A 14,347-nucleotide genomic window follows, 5' to 3' on the forward strand; every position below is an offset into this window, starting at 1 on the left:
AAATGATACAGCTCGATTCCACTCATTACTCTATGTTGGAATCCAACTGTCAAGAGTCCAAGGAAAAAAATACCAGAAGGATTTGACTGAGTGCCTTACAAGAGCAAGAGCTAACACTGAATGTTTACATAGTCAGGCACTGTTCTAAATGTTTTTTATGTTTGATCTTCACAAGTCTGGCTTGCTAACAGTGCGGTGCCGGACAAAACTACTTAACCTTCCTGTGTCCCTGCTTACTCATCTGTGAATGCAGCTCGCGATACCTGTCTCATGAAACTGCTGGGAGGAAAAGCACAATGCAAGTAAAGCATTTAGAAGAGTACCTGGCCTATAGTAAGAGGTTAGTTTTAAGTTCCTAGGTAGAGAATCACACAGAGGTAAAACTAAGGGCCTTACATAAACAAGGCAGTGTGAAATACATGGAAATGCCAGATGTGGTGGCCCCTGACCTTAAGGTATTTATGAGCCATCTGGGCTAACAAGATCCAGTGGCGGCCCCGTGGGACGTGCGTGTCAGTTCAGCACCGAGTGAGAGGCACAGGTGGTGAAGGTGGCGGGAGCCAGAGCTGCTGCACAGGGGGATCCAGAGTGAGGAAAACTGAACCAAAGGGAAGAATGACGAGGGGCTGTGGAATGAGTCCAAATACAAAGGGTGAGCAAAGCCTCTGTAGGGGGCACAGGGTAGATATTTTGGGCTTTCTGAGCCATTTGGTTTCTTGCAACTCCTAGACAATATTTAAACAGACAGACATGACTATGCTCCAGTAAAACCTAGTTCACGAAAATAGGCGAGGGCTGGATTTGGCATGTGGGATGTGGTTTGTTGATGCCTGAATCAGAACAATTAAATCACCTGACTGGAAGGGGCTTGACTTCTCTGGATTAAAGGTTTTAAAGAGATGAGCAGGATCAAAGCAGGGTTACAGAAGGGTTAGCAGGTGACGCAATGGGGCTGAGAAGTGAGGAGAGTAAACGGCTAACACTAAGCACTTTATCATAAGCCAGAAGTTGTTCTACTTGACACGTAGCGGCTCTGTGGACTTGGCATTGTCGTTTTCCCCACTGGACGGACAAAGCAGCTGAGGCAGAGAAGTCGACCTGGCCAAGGTCACTCCCGAGGGCTGAAGTGGGATGTGAACCTGTCTCGGGTGTCAGAGCCTGAGCCCCTGCCAACCCAGTGCAGTCCCTGACCCGGCCCAGGTGTGCCCAGGTGCCTGCCCAGACTAGGGCAGAGGCCAGAGGGTCCTGGGGACCAACCCACTCCAGAGAATAGGAGCCACCAGGGGTCACTTCTTAATTCACACAGGTGGGGGAGAATGCAAACGAGCAGTTGTGATGGAGCAGCACATGTCTTAGCGTTACGGAACTCCTAGTACTTTTGTGGGGTTGGAAGCCAGAAAATAACAGGTTGGGGAAGTCCTACACATGGCGAAGATAAGCTAGAGGATCAGTTAACCCCCTAGAGCAATGCCTCTGCATCAGACATTGGTTATTTTGGAAGTCTGGGTCACAGCACTGGGTAAGATGTGGGAGCCACAGTCTAAATTCAGAGTTGTTCCAAGTCTCCTTGCACAGGACTGGGAAAACAATTCCTCCTTATGCCAGGAAGCTCCAACCTATTAAAAATCATCCCAGCACCCACACTCCATTTGGTTATTGAAGACCAAGCAAGAAAGGAACACTAGAAACAAAGAATCAGGCTTTATTTTTGTTGATATTTGTAATACAGGTACTGTAGACATCTGTTAGTCTTGCAATGCAGTATGGCCAATACACAGAAATTAAAATAGAAACTAAGTGAGAGGAAACCTGCTCCTGGTCCTTGGGCTGCTACTCTCCAACAGACAGACTCTGCTCTCCCCATCCTCACGTACCCTCCCTGCCATGAAGAAAAGAAAAGCAAAATGAAATATAACCCAGAAGAACCCCAAATGCCCTTTCACCAGCAGCAGGTCGGATGGAATAAGACACTGTGTTACCCTGGGTGGAATGGAGTAGCCGACCAAATCCAAACTGCCAGGGCAGCCTGTGACACTGCTGGCGCCAAACCCTAGCCCCGGCGTGTGAAGCTCCTGCCGGAGGAGAGCCGACGGCAGCTCCCTCAGCCACCCCCAGAGTCCCATGCACACAAGCCAGGATTCTGGAGATGACCAGCAAGGAGACCTGTCCTCTGGTTATGCGAGGTTCCGGGTGAGGACACATGAAGACGTCTCTTCTGAGGGGAGCACATGATAAATGAGGGTCCTGAGGATGCGTGCAAATGTCAAGTAAGCCACACTTGCCACGTGTCCCATGGGTAACTGCTGGCTCCACTGTCCTGGGAGTGCTAGGATTGCCTTGGGAAGCCTCACAGAAGAGTTTCTACACCATTTAAAATGGAAAAAGTAAATGAGAAATAAGGCAGACATTTGACTTTTTTTTATTTCCATATGCAATGAATGTAATGTTTAGGCACGCTGCTTGGGATGCTATTTCTAAAAAAATTGTTGGCGATTTTTCAGAATATCCTTTTGGTTTTAAATACTGGTCAGGAAAAACAAATGATGTAAAAATACGTGGATAATTTTCTATTACAGAAATGAAAAACTGATTTGCATCTAAAAGTGCAAAGGTGAAGTAATTTAACCCTTTCGCCAGACAATATGGCAATATACAATATATTGCTTCAGCTGTTTGAGAAGGTTGTGATGTATTTTTATACTGACATAGAAAATTATAAATTACATTGAATTAGTATCCATAATCACTATATATATACACAAACCAGTTCTAAAAAAAATACACTGGTTTAGAATTTATGAGTGAAAACCTCACAAGGTACAGTAAAACAATTAACATGCTTAGGTGCCAGATTTTGATTTCTACTTTAAAAATACTAGCCTGTAAAATGAACGCACTCCAGTCCCATTAGCAGCACGAGCATTTTTTCAACCGACTTGCCTAATATGATTTAGGTATGTTAAAATATACAGATTGCTCTGAAATGTTCATTGGTGATGCTTGTTAACAAGGTAAATTTTGGTGAATGGGTTAAAAGGCAGATCAACTACCAAAACAAAACAAAACAAAACAAAAACAAAAAAAACCCAAACCACAAGCCATATACACTCCAAATATTCTAGTGTTTCACCTGTAGGAATAATCATTTCAAGCAAACAAGACTTGAACAGAACATATGGCTTTACAATAACATCAGTTTATCAACTAAGTTGTAGCAATAAATACTTAATCTCTACCAATAGACTTACATTTTTGATCCGTTTTAAACAGTACAGAAAACAGTTACCAATCGAAAACTGGTTATAAAAAGAACACCAAATATTTCTTATTCAAAATCACTTTTGTAAGTTAGAACAACCAAAATTACATTGAGAGGGCATGTCAATTCTACGACTCCTTGCCAACCTGGAAGAAAAATGAATTCAGAATTTTGTACAAGGTGAAAAATGTATGAAAACTGTCTAATACTTTGGTCACACTAATAATTGTCAAATAGTTGTTTCAATACAATAGATCTGTGTATTCACTTTTATAAAACTATTCTTACAGCCATTTTAACTATAGTATTACTACTCTTATTACATGGACGGCAAGATCTTATTTCACAGGCCACCCATTATTTAGAACAATACAATATAAACATACGCAAAAATTCTTGGTATTTGTCAATGTGCAATCTCTTTACACGTCTGGGTTTCTCTGTACAATGTCTTAGAATCTAGAATAGAAAGTTGCTGGTCCTGATCCCTTGCAGAGCGAGTGCAGCAGTGACTTGCTGGGGGGGGGGGGGGGGGGCTGTGGACGGAGCCCCCCAGAAGCCCCCGGGTGGCGGCGGCTGCGGTTGTCAGTTGGCAGCAGACAGCACTCATCATACAGGGCCATTGACCGAGGTGTTGCCCGGAATGCTTGGCTGGTCAGTCCTGAGGAGTAAGATACGGACATCTGAGACAGGAGAAATGCAGGGCAAAAATTAAACTCCCCCAGCTTCCTGGGTAGGGACCATTTGTTTTAATGCTGTTTATCCAATCCCTAGCACAAGGCCTGGCACTTAGTAGGTACTTAAGGGAATGCCTCATAATTACATTTATGTAAAAGTCCAGAACACCCAACTGAGCAGCAAGGAAGCTTCACTGGCGTTAACTTGGCACTGAGAAGGCTGCAGGAGAGCAGGGCACTCTAGGAAAACCTCTCTATTGCAGCTTCCTGGAAACAGAGGTGGAGACCAGGTCAGGGGCTTTTAAACTGCTGCTCCCAGGAACTTCAGGAGCTGTGTGTTCATCCCTGCTTCAAAAAAGCTTTTCTCTGGTTTCACAGCTCAGAATCCATGAAATATTTCACTGGAAAAACGGTATTCTGCTACTGGGAAAGAAAACGAAAGAAAAGGTTTGTAAAAAAGACAAAACCACAGAAACAAAGACATATGACTGAGAAAACAAATGCATTCCCACAAAACAAATGTTAGGTTTAAAAAGCAGGGTGGCGGGGGCGGCAGGAGGGGGGAAGAAGTGGGATACTATAAACAAGGTAGTGACGGGATATTTAAGGTTTTGCCTTCCTACATGTATATGGTATTCTTTAAGGCTTTACCAAAATTTTGTAAAGCACACTGAAAATGGAGCTTACAGCCTGGGCTGGTCTGGATGCATTATGTCCCCCAAAATGCCAGGTTTGGTAATGTGTTAGTGCTGATTAGGCTGGAATATCTGGATTAGGCTGTTTCCATGGAGATGTGACCCTGCCCATTTGGGGTGGGTCTTGAGTAGTTTGCTGGAGTCCTCACAAACAGAGGGACCTCAGAGCAACTGAGAGTGACATTTTGGAGAGCAGCTGCAGCTAAGAGAGGACAAAACTCCCTAAGAGCAACATTTTGGAGAATGCCATTTTGAAATGCAACCTGGGAGCAAGCAGATGCCAGCCACATGCCTTCAGAGCTAACAGAGGTTTTCCAGACGCCAATGGCCTTTCTCCAGTGAAGGTACCCTTTTGCTGATGCGTTACCTTGGACACTTATGTCCTTATGACTGTAACTTTGTAACCAAATAAACCCTCTTTATAAAAGCCAATCCATTTCTGGTGTTTTGCAAAACGGCAGCATTAGCGAGCTGGAACAGAGCACTAACTGGGAAGCCTGTTACAAGTACTTTTGAACTAGCAATCAAAATTTATAAATGGAATGCCTGGCAGGAAAAAACAAAATTTTTAACATGACACCTGTTACTGTGATAAAGAACCAAGAGGTCAGCTTTATAGAGAGAACACACACTACATATGTCTGATGTCTCAACATATCAGAGAGACACAAGAACTGAAAGTTGTGGAACCAGACATACCCAGGTACGATACTATCCTATCTGCCACCAAAAGCTGTGTGATCTTAAAGTTCAGTTTTCATCCCCTGTAAGGGGTTTCCTAAGTCCTGAGTGTGTGCCAAGTGCTGAGCATACTGGCTGGCACAGATACGGTACATGCCTAGTAGGCAGCAGTGAAACAAAATTGATGGCTCTGCGACTCCAACTCCAACAGGAAACAGCCAATCACACTGTTTGTGACCAGGACCGTGCGGGGAAGACTGCACAGCCAGAATCCCAAATGGTTCTTTTTACCTTGGATGCTGCCGTTTTTTAAGAACAAAAATAATGTGGCAAGTCAGAACTTAACCTTATCCCTGCCATAACTGTGGCACTATCACGTTCTCAGAGAGGCCTTTCCCCGTTACCTGATCTAAACATGGGACTCCTGTCCCTTCTTCTAGTATCACTGCGCCACCACACCCTCACTCCATGGTTGCTCCTTCCTCCCCACGCCGATGTGTGCTGGGTGAGGGCAGAGGGATGACCAGAGAGTAGCTCTGCCTCTGTCCACGTTCAGTCCTGCCGCCTTGGGGCCAGGGTTCTTCACACCAGTTATTTGCTAACCAGGGAGAAGAACAAGTGGGTTCCCCTCAAGCAAACCCAGTTCTGGTGCATTACAGAAAGCCCAGGAGAGATACCACAGCCTCTGGTATCATCTATATCAGAAAAACAAGATCCTGAAGACTTCAAAGTGGATGGACTTGGCTCATCCTGCTTGTTATGCCCCCCTCCCCAGCCTACAGGAAATGTACAGGCTGGAAATTAGGGAGATCACATGATGGACTGGGAATTAGAGTTACAAATGACCTTTAAAAACAACACAGAAAACCCCCCACAAAAAAGTGGCTCATCTAAATCCTTATTAGCACAGCTGGAGCTTCCTCCCCAGGACTTCACTGGAGCCAACAATGCTCAAATATTTCTTATAATTAGCTGGATTTATATAAAGACTAAAAGTCACAAAACACATACTCGTTCCCCTACAATTTCCACGAGAGAACCCTAAGCAGGGCTCCCGCACCACCAGCAGAGGTTTGCTGACCGGCAAGCACAGCGCGCCCCCTGCTGGTCCCCACTGGTTATGTTGGGGACATAAAACACCTACAAGATTTGGTGACTGGGATGAGGAGGGGAGTATACTCTGTGACAGCTTTAAAGGTTATTTATTCCTTATGGAGAAATATACCAACTTAGATATATTCAACCAAAAAAAGTTAACACTGGGAAATGCAGAACAAAGTTCCTTCTGGCCCAAAGGCAAACCGTCACGCGGCGGGAGCCTGCTGCGACTGAGGAGATGCCAAGCTGGGAGCCTGCGCCACCTGTGAGGCCGTGAGTGCACGCCCGGACACTGGCCGCCAGTGGCTGAGTCTAAGCAAAAGGTGACTAGAAAGTAAACATCACATTCCAGATCCCGCAGCTCTGGCAGTGGGAGTTTAAACTCAAGACAAGATAAATACTGGGGGCTGGGGAGGGGGAAACACCCTTAAACCAGGGAGTCATTTCAGAGTTGGAACTTTGAGCTACACCTATGAAAGGGTCTCCAGGGACGTTCTCCCAGTGGGTCACAAAGGCAGAGCTACGGGAAAACGGAGGCACAGCAGCAGGCTCTTGGGGTGTCATGAGCTGTGTCTGGCAGCTGGCTGACTACAGGGGCCAGTGAGGATTTGGCTGCCTCAGCCTGGGAACTCCAGTGCTCAATGCCTCTCAGAAAAGGGAGGTGTGTGCGCCTTCACAGAAGATGCCCTTCCTTACTCAGTCGTTTCTTAGAGCGCCAGTGATGTTACTGAATCTCCACTCTCAAATCATCTAAAACCAGTTTTCAGCTTCTGGGGTAAGGAGATAAAACGTTACCTCTTAAGTTCTTAGCCCTATCAGACCTTGATTACCCTAAGGATTGAGAACATGCCATTGTGCTAAGCAAGTCAAGTCACTGAATGTTTCTTGAGAGCAACTGTAAAAGAACACCTCCCCCCACACACACCTGTTCAGATGCCATCCCCTAGCCCCCACCCCAGGAAACAAGCCAAATCAGAGGGGCTCAGCATGACCTGAGGAGGCGAGTGGCTGGTTACCTCTGCTCTGGACTACTGCTGGGGAGCTGGGGGGCCGCAGACTTCGACTCTGCCATCTCAGGGGTCTCCTCGACCACGTATTTACAAGCAGCATCTTGAGAGGTAGACAGTTTTCCTTCCTCGCTGCAATGAAGAGGATGACATGCATTACACATCCCAGGTAGCAGCAGCCCCAAATGTAGGTGAGATCACATGCAAATGGCTTTGCAAGTCATGATGGAAATGGGGTCAAAGCCCTTGGGCTGAACATGCTCGGGGGAGCAATCACAGGGGCAAGGACAATGACTGGGAAATCACGAAAGGAAAGGACCACAGACAAGTGGGAGCCAAAAGAGGGACGATGTGATGCAGCTGTGTCTGATAAACAACCATCCTGTGTTACTGTACATACCGATAGGATTTCAACACTCTGAAGCCAAGTGTGCAAAACAGAAAAAGAAATGTACAAAAGTTTCAGAATAGTCCTGTAAATGAGGAATTTGGGGGAACAATATGTCCATGACAGCACAAAAGCAAAACAGCAGATTCGGTGAAGGTGTCAAGTAAACCTGTTTGAAGGAATGAGTCTTTAGTGAAAGCATTTTGCTTCAGGGCCAAGCCCACCAATAAAAACAGCTGCCAACTGGACAGACCCCAACAGCTGCCTGCTGGCTGGAAACCAGAGCCCTGTGAGGAGGGTGCCAAGGGGCCTGAACCAGGATTTAAAGGCCTCTCAAGGTGCCCTCACATAATGTCTAAGAAGCACAAACACTGTGAAGGAAAAGAGAACCAAGAACAGCTGCCAGAACAGGTAAAAACACATCATAAAGGATCAGAGGACTTGGGAAATTAAACAAGAAAGGGTTATTTTTTTCCCCTCAGAGCGCACTTACTGCAGAAAGAGAAAGTAGCAAAGCTTTCCTCAACTCTGCTTGTAGGCTGGAATTTTAGACTTGCCTGTTCTTGCCTATTAGGGTGTGGCCCTAGAGTGAGTTAAACAGCAGTTGGAGGGTCTCTTTGGGGAGGTCAATCATCCTTAGAGCTAGGTCCTGTCCTGGATTTGCTTATTGTCAGTAGGAAAATGAACTGAAGTCTAATGATTTGCTGACCATCTGCATGACCTGGTCCATTTCACGCCTCCTGGCCGTGGCATGGTTCTTGGTGCTGTGCATACGCCCTGCCCCTACCCCAGAGATGAACACCCAAGCTGCCCTCACCTCATCTCTGGAACAAAGCTGACCCATCAGGACCAGTCTGGACACTTCCCAGGGATCTGTACCAGGATTGGAAAGTACTCGGCCATCTTGCCATCTGCATGGTACCCCACACGGCTCTTCACAAAGGGCCCCCATTAGCAGGGCAACAGCGTGCCCATCTCCCCAGAGCCCCACCTTTCTAATTACTGCTAATAGAAAAGTATAAAATGATATATATTGTTGTCATTGATTAATTTCTCTGATAGCAAATGAGTTTTAAAGATTCCTTTACATGCTTTTTCAGCCTTTCTATAACAGGTCTATTAATATTGCCATTTTCTAATTTGAGTTTTCTCTTTTCCTTATTGGTTTATAGGAATTCCTTGATTTATTAAAATATTAGCCACTTGATTTAGACCTAAGAAGTTTTTCTCCCTCAATCTACCACGTGCCTCTTTTGTCTACAGTATTTCATCATCCAGAAATGCTTAACTTTGATGCAATCCAATTCAATTCTTTGCTATGCTTTAGGATTTTTGCTTTAGAAGGCTTTCTTTTAAAGAAGTCCTTTCTGCCTGTAAGTCAGAAAGACATTTTCCTACATTTTCTTCTAGTAACTACCATGAGACTTTGGCCATGCCCCTGAACTCTAGTGTCACAGTTTCATCATCTAGGAAGTGGAAGAGATAATCACAGACCCTACCTTATAGGGACCCCGAGGGAAATAAATGAGTTAATGTACCTGAGGTGTTCAAAGGACAGTGCCTGGCACACAGCACCATATACACTTGCTCTTTTCATCTGGGGATTAGGGAGTGTGCCGGTTTGTGTCTATTATGCCCCCCAGAAAAAAGCCATATTCTTTAATGCAATCATTTAGGGGCAGATTGATTAATCTTTTTGATTAGGGTGTGGCTTCTTGATTGAATGTTTCCATGGAGATGTGACCCTGCCCATGCAGGGTAGGTCTGATTAGTTTACTGGAGTCCTTTAGAGGAGAGAGAGGAAATGCCCTGGGCTGTGTTAAGCCAAGGCCCAGAAGCTTGCTGATGCTTTGAGATGTTAACCCAGAGTCTGCTCCGGAGAAGCTAAGAAAGAGAAGCCTAGAGACATTTTGGAGAACACCATTTTGAAATGCAACCTGGGAGCAAAGGACCGGCAGACACCAGCCACATGCCTTCCCAGCTGACAGAGGTGTTCTGGACGCCATCAGCCATTCTTCAGTGAAGGTGTTCTCTTGTTGATGCCTTAGTTTGGATACTTTTATGGCCTTAGAACTGTGAACCTGTAGTAAAATAAAACCTCTTCATAAAAGCCAATCCATTTCTGGTATTTTGCATAGCAGCAGCACTGGCAAACCGGAACAGGGAGGGTCTAGTTTTAATTTTCCCTGGTAGTGAGCCAGTCTCCTCCCCACAGGAACTAGGCTCTTTCCTGCTTGAGCTCCGTACTCCACAATGGCCCCTTGTCTGGTCACATGGCAATTTCAGTTTTAATGAACTGTTTGGACTTTGCAGCAAAACTGATTATCTGGCAGGGTAGTCTCTTATTTAATCTTCTTTACGGTTTCCTAAGCAATCTGGGAACCTTTATTAATTCACATAAATTCTGGGGTATGTTTTCAAGTTCCTTTTAAAATGCCAAAAAAAAAAAAAAAAACCCCATCAAAAACAAACAAACAAAAAAAAACGAAAAAACAATGGAAAAAAAATAAAAAATAAATAAAATGCCAACTGGAATTTTGATTGGGATTGCATTAAATTTAAAGATTAATTTGGTGACAATGGACATATCTGTGCAGTATTATATCACCCCATCAAAGAGCATGGATTGTCTCCACTAATGCAGATCATCTTTTGTGTCTTCTTTCAGGAACACTTTAAAGTTTTCTCTATAGAGAGCTTGTATATTCTTGGTTAAGATACTTCCTAAATAATTTATAGTGTGATGTATTTTGTAAATGGTACCTTGCTTTTTAGTACACTTGCTAGTTGCTTAGAAAAGCTACTGATTTTCAAAACTGATCTCTTATCCAACATCTCTGCTCAACTCTTAGTTACAAAAGTTTGCTACCAACTTAGTTGCAGCTCATCATTCTCAGCTGCACACGGTTCTACAGCTTCCTCACAACATGTGCCAACACTTCGGCCTCTTTGCTTTCTCCAGCACATGCCAGGACTGCCTGAATTGCATATACAGTGGCAATGACAATGGATGCCTTTCTTGTCCCTTATCTTAAAGTGAATCTATCTAGTTTTTTTCATGGAGAATCACTTCTGCTATAGCATTTTGGTACTTAACTTTTACCAAGTTAAGGACGTTCACTTGTGTTCCTGGATTGCTCAGAGTTTTAATCTTACACAGGTATGGAACTTTAAGAAAAAACAAGATTTTTCTCTCAGCTTATTAATAAATGGGTGAAGTAACTGACGGATTTTTCTGACATGAAACCACCCCCATCCTTGCATTACACAAACAGGCCCTAACTGATCATTATGAATTATATTTAATGCACTGCTGGATTCAGTTAGCAAATATTTTATATAGGATTTATATAAATTTGTTTGCAAATGAAATGAGAGGATCACTTTCTGTATTATCCTTATCTACTTTAGGAATTACAATTTCACTGACCTCAAAAAATGATCCCGGCAGTGTTTTTCACTTTTTCTATTTTATGTAACTTGTCTAAAATAGCAATTAGTAGACAAATGTGCATGAAATAGACAGTTCCCATGTATTTGTGAGGCTGAACCTCTGCATTTGGTTTGCTCCTTGTTCACTTCCACAGATAATTGCTTATTGCATCTCTTGTCTATTTTTTTCTATTAGGTTATTTGTCCTTTTCTTATTGATATCGGGGTTCTTCCCACATCCTGGCTACTCATTCTTTGTTGGTTGAGGTTTATCTCTTCATTATGTCATGTCTTTTGGAATACTAAATTAAACATAGTCACAATAATCAATCTTTTTCTTTATGGCTTGTCTTTTTATGGTTATAAACTTTCCCTACATCCACATCAGAATGATTTTCTCTTAAGTTGTTTTCTAAAAGCTGTATACTCATACTTTCAAATTTATTTTGAGACAGAGATTGAATTTTTTTCCCGTCAAAATAGCCACTATTTATTAGTTCAGCCTTTCCTCCTCAAATTACAATGTCATTATAACATACATCAAGTACATATAAGTATACAGGGGGTTGGGAGAGTGTCTGTTTATAAAACTCTGTGCCTAGACCACATCATCTCCACAAGAGAGCTTTAATAAGACTTGGTATCTAATATGGTGATGTCCCTCCCTTGGTTCTCCAAAATGATGTTGGTTATTCCTGGCTCCCTTTTCTCTTTGTTCCTCATTAGTATCACGAATAGCTTCTCAATTTCCATGAAAACTCTATTAGGATTCTGATGGGGACTGCATTAATTTCATAGATCAATTTGTTGAGAAATGGTAAAGATACCTTCCCATTAATAGACAATATTTCCAGCAGGACTTTATTCCATTTGTCAAGAAAACTTGAAATTCTTTTCTCAAAAAAGTCATATTTTTACGTATCTTATAGACAAGTTGTGACATTATTATTATTAACAAAAGGCACATCTAGGACACTTTATACTGGTTCATAGGATGCAAATGATTTTGGATGTATCCACAGACCTTGCTAAACTTTCCTATGAATTCTAATACTTGCCCATAGACTCTTGGAATTTTCTGTGTAGCAATGACCATTTTATTTTTCTTTCAATCTTCATCGTTTTTATTTATTTTTACTTCCCCTTATGCTGCACTTGCCAAGACCATCAGATGAGCACTCAAGAGAAGCAGTGACCGCAGGTCTTGCTGTCAGGTTAAAGCTTTTAAAAGGAGTACTCGTAATGGGTCACTACTAAGAATAGAGTCTACGGCAGATTTTAGCGGATATGTGGAAGTTTCAAGCAGCTTTCTATTCCTAGACTGCTAAAAAAAAAAAAAAATCACAAACCACTATACATTTTTATCAAATGTTCTTCTCTATCTACTGACAGTCCAAATGGTTTTTATCCCTTTATTTGTTTGTGAATTACTTTCAATAATTTTTACAATGTTACAATATATTTCCATGTGATAAATCTTTGGTTATGGCTTAAAAAATACACTGATGTATTCGGTTTGCTAACTTTTACCTTAAAAAGTTTGCGAATATATGCTCATACGTGAATTTAACCTACAACTAATTTTTCTCTTTCATGCTTTGTTTTGTATCAATGTTAAAATGAGTTGGGAAGCACTCTTCTTCTCGTAAAATCTTGAAAGAATTTGTATAAGAAAGGAACTAACCTTCTAAGCACTGGTTTAGTTGGATTCCATAAGTTTTGAAAAACATTCTGTTCATTATTCTTTCACAGTTTTAAGATTTTTAATGTCCATTAGGATTCCTTTTTCGGCCCATGAGTTTAGAGGTATAGTTGTTCATTTCCAAATGCAAGTTTGCGGTTTATTTTTAAAGCTATCATTTTGCTGCTGATTTCTAATGATTACATTATGTCCAGAGATAAGGATCTGTATGTATGATAATGAACCTTTGTTTTGAGGGCCTGTACTTTGTAGACTGTATATAAAAGTCAATTTCTACTATGACTAAAGATTCGTTGGTTTTCATAATCCTGTCAATTTCTTACTTTCATGTATTTTAAATCCTAGAGACATTTTATTCTATTTATTTGTAAACCACAGTCTTCTGAAGACTAAAACAGGGAAAAAAGAAATTTCAGAGATCCCAAACTCTCCATGTCTTCATTAAGATTCATCTTTGGGTTTAGCAGAAATGTTAGAAAGATGTCAGGGTCAGGCTAATGCCTGAACCTACATTTGGATCAAATTAAAATCTTTCCTATTTGATGTAACCCCCCCCCCCCAGCCCCCCGAAGCTGCCAGGAAGATGGCACCCTTGTTACCTCTTGAAGACCGCGGTTTCTGTCTTGGCGTCTACAGTGAGGCTGAGGGTTTCCTTCATGCCGCCGTTCATCACGGTCTCAGTCACCTTGTCTGTACTTTCCGCATCCTCCTCGCCATCAGAGCTGGCTTCCATGGCCACACTGCCTGGCACTGAAAAGCATACACAGCTGACAGGCTTGCCAGCCAAAGCCGAGGAGGAACTGGAGCCCCTATTCTGTGCAGACCCACCACCCAGTGATGCACTACTGCTCGAGGAAAAGAGAACAGCGAGACGGTCTGCCTGCTGAAGCTGGCTTTCATGCTTTTCTTCAGCAAAGGACTAGCTAGACTCCCCCTGCCCTTCCAGCCCAGGGTCCTCTTACACCTCCAGCTTTCTCCAAGCACGCTTTCCTGTCCCTGACATTTTCAAACCACAGTATGGGACAGAGTGTGCAGTTCATATATATTCTAGCCCCTATCTACTTCAACCCACAAGTACCACATTTATGGTTTGTCCACTGTACCATTAGAATTCAGTCATTCTTTTCCTTTCTGTTTTCCCCACTTGGGTCCTATTCTTTTTTTTTTTTTAACGTTTCCTTCTTGAGGTTTCCTTGTGGATTATTTATTCATCAGAAGGTCATAATGCCTACTTGTCTTATGCATAAAATGGGGATAACTGAATCCATCTTACAGCACTGTTGAGGGATAAAACTAGGTAATATATATAAAATGTTTAGAATATCAACAAAACAAATCAAATATTAATTACTGGTTTCACTCTTTTCCCTGCCCCCTGGTTCCTGTGCCTTCTACCTAAGAACTCACG

At 42.7% G+C, this 14,347-nt stretch overlaps 1 protein-coding gene across 6 annotated transcripts in view; it reads right to left on the reverse strand.

Moving 5' to 3' along the window:
- Positions 1–1,682: 1,682 nt before the first annotated feature.
- PPP6R3 (protein phosphatase 6 regulatory subunit 3) overlaps positions 1,683–14,347 on the reverse strand; it is a 169,536-nt gene continuing 156,871 nt past the window's right edge. For 4 of the 6 annotated variants that reach the window (XM_037842023.1, XM_037842022.1, XM_037842025.1 and 1 more), the window contains 3 exons: positions 13,539–13,689; positions 7,427–7,549; positions 1,683–3,920 (listed from right to left, as the gene is read on the reverse strand). In XM_037842023.1, coding sequence (XP_037697951.1) covers positions 3,869–3,920; positions 7,427–7,549; positions 13,539–13,689 — 326 coding nt within the window. In that variant the 3' untranslated portion in view covers positions 1,683–3,868. Of the gene's footprint in view, positions 3,921–7,426; positions 7,550–7,817; positions 7,836–13,538; positions 13,690–14,347 lie in introns of all 6 variants that reach the window. The other 2 variants (XM_037842026.1, XM_037842027.1) reach the window with 1 other exon arrangement.

The sequence above is a fragment of the Choloepus didactylus genome, chromosome 6 (genome assembly GCF_015220235.1).
Source record: "Choloepus didactylus isolate mChoDid1 chromosome 6, mChoDid1.pri, whole genome shotgun sequence".
In the NCBI taxonomy this organism is placed as follows: domain Eukaryota; kingdom Metazoa; phylum Chordata; class Mammalia; order Pilosa; family Megalonychidae; genus Choloepus; species Choloepus didactylus.